Source organism: Camelus bactrianus, chromosome 8 (assembly GCF_048773025.1).
Source record: "Camelus bactrianus isolate YW-2024 breed Bactrian camel chromosome 8, ASM4877302v1, whole genome shotgun sequence".
NCBI classification, from domain to species: Eukaryota; Metazoa; Chordata; class Mammalia; order Artiodactyla; family Camelidae; genus Camelus; species Camelus bactrianus.
Genome location: NC_133546.1, coordinates 31,605,712 through 31,620,309, shown reverse-complemented (window position 1 = coordinate 31,620,309; position 14,598 = coordinate 31,605,712). Strand labels below are relative to the sequence as shown.

General features: G+C 35.0%; 2 protein-coding genes across 5 annotated transcripts in view; one reads left to right on the top strand and one right to left on the bottom strand.

The window, feature by feature from the left end:
* ECHDC1 (ethylmalonyl-CoA decarboxylase 1) overlaps positions 1-14,598 on the bottom strand; it is a 48,833-nt gene that overhangs the window by 21,582 nt on the left and 12,653 nt on the right. For all 3 annotated transcript variants that reach the window (XM_010965526.3, XM_010965527.3, XM_010965525.3), the window contains exons 2-4: positions 9,734-9,955; positions 6,832-6,974; positions 337-389 (exon numbers count right to left, since the gene is read on the bottom strand). In XM_010965526.3, coding sequence (XP_010963828.1) covers positions 337-389; positions 6,832-6,974; positions 9,734-9,953 — 416 coding nt within the window. In that variant the 5' untranslated portion in view covers positions 9,954-9,955. The remainder of the gene's footprint in view (positions 1-336; positions 390-6,831; positions 6,975-9,733; positions 9,956-14,598) is intronic.
* The window catches only part of LOC105077203 (sex comb on midleg-like protein 1), a 32,349-nt gene that overhangs the window by 7,532 nt on the left and 10,219 nt on the right, over positions 1-14,598 (top strand). The gene's annotated exons all lie outside the window — the stretch shown is intronic.

Genomic DNA, 14,598 nt, shown 5'->3' with positions numbered 1-14,598 from the left:
TATAATTAGAAAATCAATGACTATTTTTTAACTATTGCAAAACACAGAATAATAAACAGCTATTTCTGGATTTTTGGAAATTGTTTTTATTTTTATTTGTGTGTGTGTTTTTCTTTCTTCTTTTTTTTAACTTTTTTATTGAGGTATAGCTGACTTACAACGTTGTATAAGTTTCAGATATACAGCGAAGTGATTCAGTTATACATATATATACATTATTTTTCAGGTTCTTTTCCATTATAGGTTATTACAAGATGTTGAGTATAGTTTCCTGTGCTATATGGTAGGTCCTTGTTGGTTAGAAATTGTATTTAAAAAAAAAAAAAGATACATTACCTCACAAATCTTGTTAAGGTGTTTTGCATGAACATGCATAAGGCCATTCCATCCTTTAAATAAGAATAAACACAAAGGTATAACACAAACGTATTATAGAAGAAAATTTTTAAAAACATTTTCACATTTTCAGTATTTAGAAAGTAATAAAAACAAAAATATACCAAACTTTTTAAAATGAGATTTTCATTTAAAACTCTTTGATGCTATCTGACATGCAAATGATGCAGTGTTCGACTGTGTTGATCTTCTAGGGTTCCTTGGTCTCAGCCTTGCATGCTACTGCAAAGACTTAGCAAAGACTTAGCTGTGACGGTCAGATCACACACTCCAGAAAAGTGTAGAGATCTACTCAGGGAAATTAGGGGGGAAGAGGCATAAGACATACCCACCTATTATCCCAAACTCTGATCCCTTAAGAATATAAATATGTAAAAAACAATTTTCTTAACTGTAGTGTAACTTCACTGCCTCTTTTTTTTTTCCTCATATACTTTCTTCAACCTGGTATAATCTGGGCTTCAGCCTTCTCTCAAAAGACTCTCCTCAAAAGTTTCTAATAATCTCCTATTTGTTAAATTAGGCTTTAAATTAAATAAAGACTTTTCCTTATTATCATCTTCCTCTGTCTCTCCAGAGACCAAACATATATATCTTGCCTTGACCAGTTTCTTCACTTTGATATTCTGAGTTTCCAGCCACATTTTCCACTCCTGATCCTCTTCCTATGTCTTTGATTGCTCTTTTCTAGTTTTCCTCTTTGTCTCTCCTTATTCAGCTAACTGCTGTATTACCAAAAATCCAATCCATGATTCTCTTTCTCTCCTTTACCTACAATTTCTTCCTTCGAAGTCTCAGCCATTCCCATTGCTTCAACTGTTGTTTTCATGTAGAATCCCCAAACCTGCTAGAAATTTCACATTCTGCCAATACTTAAAGTTCAGCATAGCAAAACCAATTGGGAGTGAAAAAGCTGTTTTAATCCTAATGTTACCTCTTAATAAGAAAATAAACTTGAGCAAGTCACAACTATACTTCAGTTTCCTCATCCACAAGGAAGGAATGAAGAATAAAAAATACCTGTTATATCTGACTTAAAGCATAGCTGAGAAGATGAAAATGTACCTAAACATTCTGTAAAAGACCACAGAGAGAGTTTTGAGTTAGCAGAAAAAAGTTTTGTGGTCAAACAAGGCTCAGAATTTTGGTATTATCTCTGACTCTTCCATTTCACAGTTTTCCCACACTCAGTTGGTTACCAAGCACATCCCCTCAGTTCTTCCTTTGAATATTTCCAATGTAAATCCCTTTTCTATTCTCACTGCCTCTACACCAGTTCAGACTTGTGTTACTCATCCTTAGATTATTACAACAGCCTTGATTCCGAACAGGTCTCTCTGCATTTAATTTCTTATTCCTTTGTAATATATCTTTAATACAGCCATCTGATAAACCTTCCTAAACGATGATAACTTCATATTACCAATAGAAAAAAGTCTAAATTCCTTGGGAAAGACTGATCCCAAACCATTTTACCAACTGTATTGACCCCCTCATCCAAGAACCCTAACTTCTGCCACATCAAACTGTGTGCCATTCCTTTCATGCTTTACACTTATTGTTGTTCCTGTGTCTCTGCTCATACCATTCCCACTATTTGGAACAGGCTGTCCTTTTCTCTACCTGTTTCAAGGAATGCTCAGATGAAATATTTTTTTATCAAGATTTACTAAATCCCACACTAACAGCTTTCTCCTTTGTGTTTCTGCAGTATTTTTATGTTTGTAATTTAATTACAGAATTTATAGATTGTCTTGTATGCATTGTGTTTGGATTTATTATCAGACACATCACCTACACAAGATAAGGTAAGGGCACAGAATCAGTAGAATGTGGTCCCAGCTCCCAGTCCTCAAAAATCTTATGAGGCATAGAGAAATGCAACATGCGTCAAGGCATAGGATGATAAGTAATTTAAGAAACGCCTTAACAAGCCGATAACAGTAGCCAGCATGAAATTCATTTCAACTGGGTTGCAGTAGTTGAAAAGGCTTTACAGAGGAGAAAGGCAGAAGGCATTTGCTAGGCCTAGACAATAAGGTCTTTGAGGCTGACAAAATGCCTTCTTTACCCTCAAAAGCTAGTATAATGTTTTGCATACAGTACATGCTTGTTGAAGTTAACTGAATCAGATGAATTTTAGATGGAGAATTATGTTGAATAATAAAACAAAGGCAGTTAAAGTTGTAAAGACCAAAATAATACAAATTTCCTAATTGAAAGCCTTTATCAGGAAGGTCAGTCTATACTATAAACTGATGAGAAAATTAATACAAGAACAAAAAGTGAGAAGGTTTAAAACTAGACCGATTTATATTATTTTAAAAACTTGTCCTGTAAAGTCTGTTAAATTATCTCAGTAAATCATTTCAATAGGCCTATTTTCTATTCCTAGATTTTAGAGTACTTAAAATACTGATGGAAATATCTAGAATTGGCAAAAATTAAAGTGAAGCGGGTATTAAGCTATATACTATAATTTGCATTCAAAAGATAAAAAGCCACATTAAAATATATGAAAGCAGTATGGAATGATGATTAACAACACAGACTCAAGCTAAACTGCCTAGGTTTGACTCTGGGTTCTACCACCTACTAGCTGGTTTGAATTTGGGCAAGATACTTAACCTCTCTGTGCCTCAGTCCCCTTACCTGTAAAATGGTGCTAGTAATAGTACCTGTATCTCATTAGGGGAGTTAGTAATAAATAAGTTATAGCATGGAAGAGGTTAGAACAGTGCCTGATGTATAGTAATAGAACAATGTTATCTATCATTGCTATCACTAGTATGTGTTAATTGCACTGGCAATCAGATAATAAGTATGTTTTGGCTTTAAATGTATCATAAAGCGGAGATTACTTTGTACCAACCAACATGATCTAGGAAGAAGAAAGATTTAATTTATTAAATTTGTTTTCCAAAGCCACTTAGCCAACAATGGTTAACTGCTCAGGTCTCTTCCTGGGCTACAGGGCGAAAATGAGTCAGTGACAGAGAAACCTTCACTTGTGATAGAATGACCTGAGGGAAGGGAACCAGTGAAAATCTAGACCTACTCTGATGAATGAAAGCTGGGAGCTGGGAAGTCCTTTAAAAGGGTTTGCGAGTTGCTGCAGATGGGGATACTTCCACCCTATGTGGTGCTACCCTGACACCCATGCTGCCTCCTCCAGCTCCCCCTAGTGCAGCAGAGATGAGATGCCCAGTGCCCAGCCCCAGCACCAAAGGGAGCTGTCAATATCACATTTACTCTAAGCCACATTTATCCTGAGTGGGAAAACGCCCAGCCTGTGACAGTCTCTTATCCTAGAATCACAAATGGGCCTCTATTTTTTTTTTTTTTTAGCTAAGTGCTTGTTGTATGGATTTATTAATTTCCTCAAAATACATAGAAAGGTTTAGAGAAAATTATAATCGCTTGTCTATAAATTCATACAGTTAAAATGGAACTACACAATAGTAGTAGAAAAAGGCAAAGAAGTTAAACAAGAACTTTGAGGTTACCGTGGAAATTCAGGCGACAGAGAAACTGGGGGCAAGAGATTCGCAGAAAAGTTACAGGGGAGGCCACGGGACAAAGAAGGAGGTTATCTTCAAGCTAGATTAAGAATATAAAGGTTTCTAAAATGCCAGACTTTTCCTTGAGGCATTAAACACATTCAATACAGAACAGGCGGGTTTTTATTTCCCCGTATCTTGAAGCTTATAAGCGGATTTTTATCATTTCTGCCCTCCGAGAAAAGACTTCTTGTCTACAGAACATCTGTGGCATCCAGCCTGAATCTTACAAATCTTACAAAAAAAAAAAAAACAAAACTAGATTTGTTTCCCTATTTTATTCTTTCTTCTGTCCTATAACTTCTCAGGGTTAATGCTTGTGTTACGCTAATTCATCTCCCTCCCTGGACCTTCTCAGCCAAAGATTAACTGCCTAATAGGAACAGTTGGAGCTCTTTTCCTGCTCATTAAACAAACGACACCAAAATCAAACCAACCTCTTAAGAGACCAGACGCAGAAAGAAAAAAAAACAGTGGAATGATGGATAACCAAATATGATGTTGATGTTTGTTGATACTATGAGTACCTGAAGTTTACCGTATTAGTCTCTCTACTTTTGATTATATTTGGTCATTTTCATTAGTAAAATATTTTTTAAAACTTTGAAAAAATAGTGGCAAAAACATCAACATAATTATCTTTTTTTTTTTTTAAAAAGCACCATTTGATAGTCACTTTCAAGTATCTTATTATTATCAGAAAGGAATGTAATCCGATTAGTAAAAACACCGACTATTCTAGTTATCTCATCATCCTCAGAAAAGCAAATTCACCAAATAAGCAGGTGCTATGAGGTATCTGCAACAACGAACAGTGAGTATATTAGATAAAGAAGAGCCTCATTGAGAGAAAGGCTGTTTATAACTTAAAGTCATGATAAGTGTCTCCAAATAGCTCAGCTGTGAGGGACAGATGTGCTTTTCGTGCAGCTATGACTCATACACATGTATGAGCCTCCGAAGTCCTGAGGCCATTTTAAATTTCAGTTTTAGGCACACGTATAGCTATTTCTCAGGCATACAGGAATATGCTCTATATGCGAAATGGAAATAGTTTTCAGGAGCTTTCTGTTAACTATTTCTAGTTCTTGTTAATTTTAAAATCATCATATGACAAACATACCCCATACTTTATACATATTACTGTGTTTCTTACTAGTATCCATGAAGAGAATTTACTCAAATTGTTTATTGCTATGCTATATGTTTCCTATACTATGTCTAGGGAGGTTTCTTAAAAGTACAATAAAGAATTCATCTACCCAGGAAAGCGTTTTAAATAAAATAAGGTATTTTAAGTACCAGTCTGGGTTCTAAACACACACTCCGTAAGCAGAATCACAACTTTTGATTTTTTTTAATGAGACTGGCAGATGTGCATAACTACAAGTGATGGACGCCTGCAGTGCTGTTTAAGCATTGGGACCACACCATCTGAGTTATCAGGTGGTGATCAAAAGTCAGTCTTACTCTCCTGCAGTCATTCAACACAGCAGATTACTTGGTGAATGTCCATTCTGGAAAGAATAAACTTAATTAAGTGACCCCTTATCTGAAGTCTGAATAAAAATGACATGTATTTTCCTACATGATTTGCGTCAGACCCATAATATACATAAGAAACAATGAACATGTTTCCACTTCTAGCTTCTACTTATATAGGGGGAAAAGTTATGGGCACATAATCTAAAGAGACAGAAACAACCTTCTAACTAGAAGAAAGTAAAATAACCTTTCACATTTTTAGGGATGGTTTCCTACCTGACTTCTGGCAGACCCACAATAATCTATTATCTCATACTATCTTTACAGTGTCTTTTGTGAACAAAGTAAGATACCAAGCAATACATCATTTTAGAGACGAAAAAAAATTATCATCAAATGACTTGCAGGTCATGCAATTAATAGTAAAGCTTGGGCAAGAATTTGTATGTTCTAATCTCCGACTTACTACTCGAACCATTCAGATTCATTACAAACTCAAGTCCAGTGGTGCCACAAATTATGATCATCATAGACAATGTTTATTAATATCAAGATCTTTGAAAGAAAAATAACAGCTACCTTTTTCAGACACCATGCTAGTACGAACTTTATGTCATCTTGAATCCTCACAACAGCTCTGTGAAATGTACAATTCTTATTTATAAATTAGGAAAATAAGACTTAAAAAGAATAAGTGATTTGTCCAATCCCTTAGCCAGAAGATGTTGAAACTAGAATTCAAATACAAATCTATCAAAATTACCAAAAAAGAGGTCTTTCCTCATATATTCTACAAATAGAGATCAAATTATTTTATAGAGTGGTATAACATTAAAACATGACTCCCTACCTACAGCCCACATCTATAATTAAATGGCAACAAATACTTTTTTTTTTTTTTTCACTTTTTTTCTTTCTCTTCCCCCCTTCCCAGAGGCTGTTGGTGGAGGGCTGAGTTCAAGAAAAACAGGTTCCTTGGAGGAATGATAATAATGGAAGATGATTAGGATTTCTTTTCTATCATCAAAATCCAGAGGCAAAGTCTTTGACTGTTACCATTTATTGAAGTCTGCTATGTGCCTAAGCTCTGCCGGGCACGTTACACATGTACCGCATTTTTTCCTTATCATGAGATTCTTAGGGACTTCCACTTAGAAAATTCAGATTCTTGCTGACTTTGGTCATTGCTATTCTTCTCCCTGTCCTTCATTTTTCTCCCAATTACTTCACACTATTGCAAACTAATCTTAGCAAAACAAAAACTCTGGTCCTTGTAAAGCTATTAAAGAATAGCTGTCCTCATAATAACCATGTAAGTAGAATGTAAGTATCTCAGTCACAGATGTCTGATAAACATGTAGAGTCTATTGATTACTCATGCAGTACTTGCCTCTGGAGTTCCCAGTGCTTTCACAGCATTTAGATCAGATCCTGAGGAGAAAGTATTTTTTGCCCCGCGGACAATGAGACCTTTCCCCTCTGTCCAATTTTCCAATTCAATCACTTTTTCCAAAAGTTGTAGCATCATAACGCCTGCCAGAGACAGGAGGGGAAAATTACAAACACAGAAAATACCAGAAAAATAGAAATAATTTAGAAACCATAAGGTATCAAACAGGACTCTTAAATCATAAATTTTACAAATATGTTCTGAATGTCTATCAAACGCCTATCATGTTCGGACTGAGGAGTACATACAAGAGAGGTACCCATGACAACCTCTGCTTTAAAAACTTACAATTTGTTAGTGATCTCTCTCTCTCTTTCTCTCTCTTAATTAAGAAATCACATAAATAGATGGCTAGGTAGAAAAAATGAGAATATATCATGAGTATCCTAGGACTAGGAAACTTGGAATGAATAATACGGGATATGATGGTAAGAAAAAATTATCCCCTAGGGTAAAAATGAAATGTAGACCTGACCTCATAGCCATACACTTTAAGTGTCTTAGTCAACAAGCTCAGAATAAGAGTTATGCCTGTATTCCTAACTCAAATACAGCACTGTCTCCCAGAATACTATGAGATCTTATGATACATTGGGCACATGGCATACAAAACAAAGGTGAAATTCCTACCCTACTCACTTCAGACCTATTGTAACAGGATGTTAGTTCAAGAAAGTACCAGTAAATATCATTTTGTTCCACGGTTAATAAACTGTGTTCTAGGAAGCCCAAGGCATACTATGGGACAGCTTCACAGGCTGCCACTTAGATGTCTACCAACCACCAATTCTGTGATTTATAGATTAGACTGTTACCTTAATATCATAACAAAATTCTACTGGGGCTTCTCTATAATGGGCTAATTTAACATGGAAACAGCAAAGACTATCATTCTTTCAGATGCATTTATCTGAGTGACCTTCCAAGTTCATAATGCTCTCAGTATGATTAACTGTACTCTTTCTTCTGCTTAAGAAAATGCTTTAGAAGCCAACATAAAGATCATAACAGAAGATTAAAACTGGCAAAGAATCTGTACCATGAGGTTCCAAAATGTACTATTTAGGCCCTATGAAACTATGTACACTTATTTGGAATATAAACTCCATGATGCCAAGAACTATTCTTTTCTTTGCCATCGTCTGAGCTAATTAGTAGTGAAGTGGTTCCACAATAAAAGTTAAAATTAATGTTATTAATTCACAAATGACTAATGCAGCTATTCTTTCTAATTGCTAATTATGACTTTGTTAAAACAGCAGCCCTTCCCAAGGACATCCTAGATGCTTTAGAAATCTGGTTCTTGCTCTCAAAAGATTCACAGTCTAGTAGTTTTTGACCAAAAACCCCACTCATTTAGGGTAAGAATACATCTATGTAGATAAATATGAACCTTCAATCATCCCTAATATTTAAGCTACTAAAAAAATAATGCTGGCCTTGAGTATGAGAAATCTATACCAATAGTTAATCTTAAACTAATCTTTTTGTAAAATAAATGCAAGAGTTGAAATGGACCTTAAAGAGTATCTGGTGGGGCCTTGGGGGCTGTGTGTTGTGGGGCTCACTCATCTCCTCTGAACCCAACCAAACACCATTACCCAAATCAAGCAGCTCTGCTTGTATTAGCTTCAAAAATTAGGCATCAGAATTAATATTTGTTCCCACTTGAATAAAAAGTTTTACTAATAAATTATAAATTATAGCTCTTCAGTAGCAAGTTAAAACCAGTATTAACCTAGTCAAAGCCTCTAGAGCAGTCTTACCTTTCTAATTTTATTTTTCCTAGGCTAACATAAAAACTGGCTTTTACTCTCTGAACCAACTGCAAGTATGGGGCTGCTCTGACAGAGCAGCCACCACCCACGTGTCGCTACTGAGCACTTGAGACAGGGCCAGTCCAAATCGCGACGCGTGTTAGTGCAAAATACACACCAGGTTTCAAAGACATGGCCAATACCTCAGTAACTCTGTATGTGCCACATGTTGAAATATTTTGAATATATTGGGTTAAATAAAAATTTATTTAAAAATTTATTTTACGTTTCTTTTTAAAAAAAATATGTCTACTAGAAAATTTTAAATATGTATGGCTGACACACTTGTGTCTTGCTTTTTTTTTTTTACTGACAAACAGAATGCCAAAATCACCTCGAAACACAAGTGCTGGGTAGTCAGCAAGGTTACTCATTAACTCTTGTCTAAAATCATGGTAGCATAATTCAAATTTGAGCTTTGGTAAAAAATTACAAATTATCACATGTCCTAGACCTTGAGATCTCTTAAATATAAAATTCTTATATGCCAATGTGCTGTCTAGCAAATAGAAGGTATTTACCTGTATCTAAGAATTAGAAAAGGAGCAAATAGGCAAATGAGTGTCTTCACTGATTATTGGAACTGCATGGTTAAAATGACAGTCTTAGCTCAGTTCATAAAAAAAACATTTAAGCTGAATAAATTTTTTTTTCATTTTAGGCTTTTGTCTTTAGTTTTTAAAATCTCTGAAACATCCAATTGTCTCCCAATGACATTAGCTGAACACAAAGTTATTAAGCAGTTAAAATTTCAGTAGAAAAAATAATCAAGATTAATCTGATGGTTTCCTTTTTATCAACATCTAAATTCATGGATTAAAAAAAAACATTAAAATATTCATAATTAGGAAAGAAAAATGTTCCTGGTGCACGTGATAGTTGGTTGTTTAGTTTTGTTTTTTTCATGTTCTACAGAGAGTACCATGACTTTCAAGAATTCTGTCAACAGACTAAGGATAAAAATCAAGTGATAGCAGGTTAGATTCAGTGCCATTCTTCAACTAGCAAAAGGAGGATCTCTATACCTGAGAAGGCATTCATTTTACTTGGGTTGTTCAGAGTAAGAATGCCAATGCCATTGTCTTCCTTCTGAAGGTCAACGGATCCACCACTAAACTGCTGAAGTTTTTTTTTCACCTCTTCCTCATTGAAGCCATGAGAGGTATTATAAAGTGACAATCCTACATGATGTAGCAATTTTGTCCTTACAGGCATAGGTGGTGTCTTCAAGAGACTTTGTGCCATTTCTGGAAAAGAGAGACAAGTATTCAGTAGTCCAGATGAACAGACGTTTTTCTAATATTATACATGAATACACTGTAGTGAGAGACCTTTCTGTTTAACTGCGAGTACCTCCCTCCCCACTTTCAAATGCACTCTTGAGAAGATGCTCAGTATGGAATTCCTTCCCTTTCCCCTCTTCTCAAACCACGTAATTCACAAATTATATCATTTCAGTATATCATTGTGAGATGATGATGTGGTTACAGTGCACTTACTGAGAGATCCAACACACTAGGAGGGTTTAGAAAAATGTTGCTGTTCTGCAGTTAGCACCATCTCCTGCCTTCAGGTAGTCTCCTCATGACAGTAGTTCTTCCTCCAGCTCTAAATCTAAGAATAAACTCAGTCCAAAGGTCCCCTTGGAAACAGTCTCTAAGCAGAAATGCTACAGAGAGGTCCTACTCTCTAAAAGAAAGTTCTTAGCATTATCCTTACCTTATGCAATGCTTTCATAGAAAAAGCAGGAAGGGGCCAGAAGAAAACAATGAAAGAAATAGGAACAAAGTCTGTGTTCCCCAAAGTTCTGTCACTCTTCTCTTTTCACTTTATTTTTTTTTTAATTTTTTTGGGAGGGGAGAGATAATTCAGTTTGTATATTTGTTTGTTTTTAATGGAAGTACTAGGGATTGAACCCAAGACCTTGTGCATGCTAAGCATGAACTCTACTACTGAGCTACACCCTCCCCCATCTTCTCACTTTATATATCTCATCTCTGGGTAATCTCCTCTCTGCCCATATGCTTTTTTGCCCTATGTAAATATTTTTGTTGACATAAAACCTACATTCAGACAAATATACAAATCATAAGTTACAGTTTATATAAATCATAAGTTACAGTTCAATGAATTTTCAAAAGGTAAATCATTTAAAATAGTACCTAGATCAAGAAACACAACACGAACCCTAGAAGGCCCACCTTTCACTGTGTTACTTTTCAGTCATGATTCCAAATAAGGATAACAATTATCTTGACTTCTAATACACAAGATTAGTTTGCCTGCAATTGAACTTTATATAAATTGAAAAATATACATTCTTTTTTGTCTGGTTTCAACTATGTTTGTAGCACCCATTACTATTAATGTGTAATTGGATTCTAAATAGTCCATTCCTTATTGTTGTATTTTATTATCTGACTATATTACAATTCATATTCTAATATAAATAGATATTTGGGTTGTTTCTGGTTTTTACCATCCATTACAAGTAGAGTTGCTGTGAACATTTTAGTATGTGTCTTATGCACCGACATGTATGCATTTCTGTTGGCTATGTCTAGAAATGGAATTACTAGGTTGGGCAGCAGCTGTCTAGTTACTGACAAACATTGAAGGATTTTGCAAGTTGGTTTTTTAAACCATTTGTAGCTTGAAATTAACCATGGTGAAAGGATTAGCAAACTACATATCAATCTCTCTCCTTCTTTCCTCTCTCTTCTCTCTCTTTCTCGCACACACACACACACACATAGCCATTTTCCAAGTATACTGCTGGTGATAATGATCCCATCTGTTCATTTGTTCAACTTTAAAAGATACTGTCAAAGAGTTTTCTAGAATGGTTGTACCAATATAAACTAGTACTTCTACAGCTAGTGAATGTTCCAGTTGCCACCACCCTTGTTATCACTTGTTAGTGTCTTTTTTCCTTTCTTTCCATTTTAGGCATTCTAGAAAGTCCTATTACTTTGCATTTCTGTCAGGTCTAATGAAGTCAAGCTACATTTTCATATGCTTAGTTGTCATTTGCATACCATCTTTTATAAAGTTCCTATTCAAGTTTTTTGCCCATTTTTTTCTATTTATTTGCTTTTTTAGTTGGAGTTCTTTTATTCGTTTGCATGTAGTTTTAATTAAAATCTGTAAGACAACAAATCCTACATTTCCATCTTCAGCTGAGACCTTATGCCTGTGTACTTGTAACTCAAAACAAAAATCTACTTCCTTATTCTAAAAATTAAAGAAGAAAACATATGGGCAAAATGGAAAGGATGCCAAGTTCTCCCAGATGCACAGTGCAAGTGGACAAGTGTTTGTTTATAACAGAACATGTCCATCCTTCTCTCTCCTTTCCTCCCCATAAAAGAGTCACCAATGGCCTATAGCAATGGTCACTGAGCTTATCCATCAGTAAAGAATATAAGCACCAGGGACCAACCTATGGGCTGTAATTAATACTGGCTGGGTCGGAGTGATAAACAGAACTAATGAGCAACCAAGGAAATGAGTCAAATGTTAAAAGCTGCAAAATAAAATATCTTTGTAATTTGTTACCTTTAATATCTTCATCCAATGCCAATTCCATACCCCTTTTCTAAAACTCATGGAGTGTCCTTACTTGTATACCATAATCCAATTAGAAGATAGAGATGTATAATGACACAGTAAAGGCAGAACAAATTTACATTACAGGTGTTCCCATCCCTTAAATTAGTGCAATGAAAGGTACCTTATAAAATTATTGGGCAGATGGGAGAATTATAAGATACTGTGAAACTGAACAATAAGAGGGAATCTCTAAATGTCAATAATTATTACCACCTACATGAGTAATAAACTATTTAATTTAAAACAAATGAATCATTTGAAGTAAATAATTTTCCTGCAAATTCTACTGCATATTATTTCCCATATTTATCTTATTTCTTTCCCTTGCATAGCCCCAGTTCTCAAAATATCACCCTGGTTCAAAGATGTAGTTCCCTGCTTTCCCAGAGGAGAGTCAAAGGTCTGTCTATGGGAAGGAAGCATTTCTGAGATTATGATCATATGATATCTAGCATCACTAGAAAATGAGCTATTCTCATCAAATAAACTACCTCTAACTGAAACCAAATTGTCCTGGACAAGGACAAATCCTTTGGTTGAAAGTTTTCTTGCTCTCAAGCACACAGAACTATAAAGTTAAATATTTCAATTAAATTTAAGATATTTCAATTAATTTTTAGATATGGCACATTCCTAACCATACATCTCAAATATATGCCCCTAGAAGTACAAATCTGCATACACATTTTCAAAGTTGAAAAGACTTAAAATAAGGTGGCTTCTCAGGACTTAAGCATGAACCTAAAAAATGGACCTGAAGAAGAAATAAAGTGATAAAGGTAGAAAATTTAGGTCTATGGGAAATGGAAGGGGGAGAAATCTTCAATATAAAACGTTTTTACTACTTAAGAAGTATGAAATGGTTATAGAAAAAAACACAAGGATTTTGGAGGTTTCCTCAATTATCAATCAAATGTAAACATCAAGTTGCCTCAAGATTCTCTTAGCTAGCAGGGGAAACCTACACTAATTTCAGCAGTTACTGAGAAATGGTAAGAAATGGGGCTAGAAACAAATTAAATCAGCAAACAAAACCTATAGTCTCATGACAAGATGTATATATGTTCATAAGCTCCAGCCATGTGCATAAGAAACCCTCTAATCCTCAGCCACTGTTCTGTTCCACCTCCCCTTTCACTATCCCTAGACCCAGGTTCAGTGATCAAAGTCTGTGGGGAAAATAAAGAAATATATCAAAATATGTCATTGAAAATGAGTGCAGAGCCTTCTTTTCTTTTTTAAAGACAAGTTTTGAGAAATATAATGACTAGATTAGCAATGAAGATAAAAATTTTAAAACAGGACAGTATTCTTCATTGGATTATTTAAAGTAAATAAGAGCTGCACTCTCAAAATAAAAAATGGTTGAATAGTTCCTTTGCATAAGGGTCATTAAGGAAATTACACTGCATGTAGGTTTTTATGGCTAAGAAATTCATACATTGGGATCTTAGTATATAAACACATATGTATATGATAAGAGCCTTAGGTAAGATGTGATGGGTAACATTCAGTGGGTATTTATTGAGTTCCTGTCAGTGATTTCCCCTTTGCCAACTAGCTTTTTCAGAGAGAACAAAAGCATTTTTGCCTTCAATAAATTTTCTGTTTTATCAAGGAAACACGTACAAGTTAAGCAAAAATAATTCAACTCTCTAATTGAAAATAGAACAAAGTCCCTCTTGTATTAAGCTCTATTAGATATTTGCATCAAATTTAAAATATAGTCTTAACTTCATAAAGGGCTTTTTTTTTCTTCACCAGTAAACTTCCATCAATAAGTCTAAAGATTTTCTATAGGCAGAAATGGACCCAAAGACATTAAATCAGTGCATAGGATTATGATACTTTATTTCCCTTCATTCTTTCCAAGTTTTAAAATTCTACGCCGAAGTAGAACAAAAATCAAGCAATAGCCTCGTTCTGCGGGAGAGTAACAAAAGCAAGAAGTAAACTCAGATCAGCTTTTCTTTAGTTTCTTGTGGCCAGAATATTGGCTGAGAGAGCTACCCTTAAAATACTCTCATCTTACATATTTTCACTGTATCAGTTCTTCACATGATTCTGTTAGCACTAGGCTATGAGCATGAAAATTATACACTCCCACTACCCTCCCAAAACAAAAACAGAATTAAAAAAAAAGCAGAAAGTAGGGTCCACACTTCCATTTCACAAGTAATGAGAGCTAACCTTTGTGTGAAGCTTTCCTCTAGAGAGTGACCTTCTTATGGCCAAATTTTGAAACAGGAAAGCTCTCAAAGTTCTCAGTCTGCTTTTT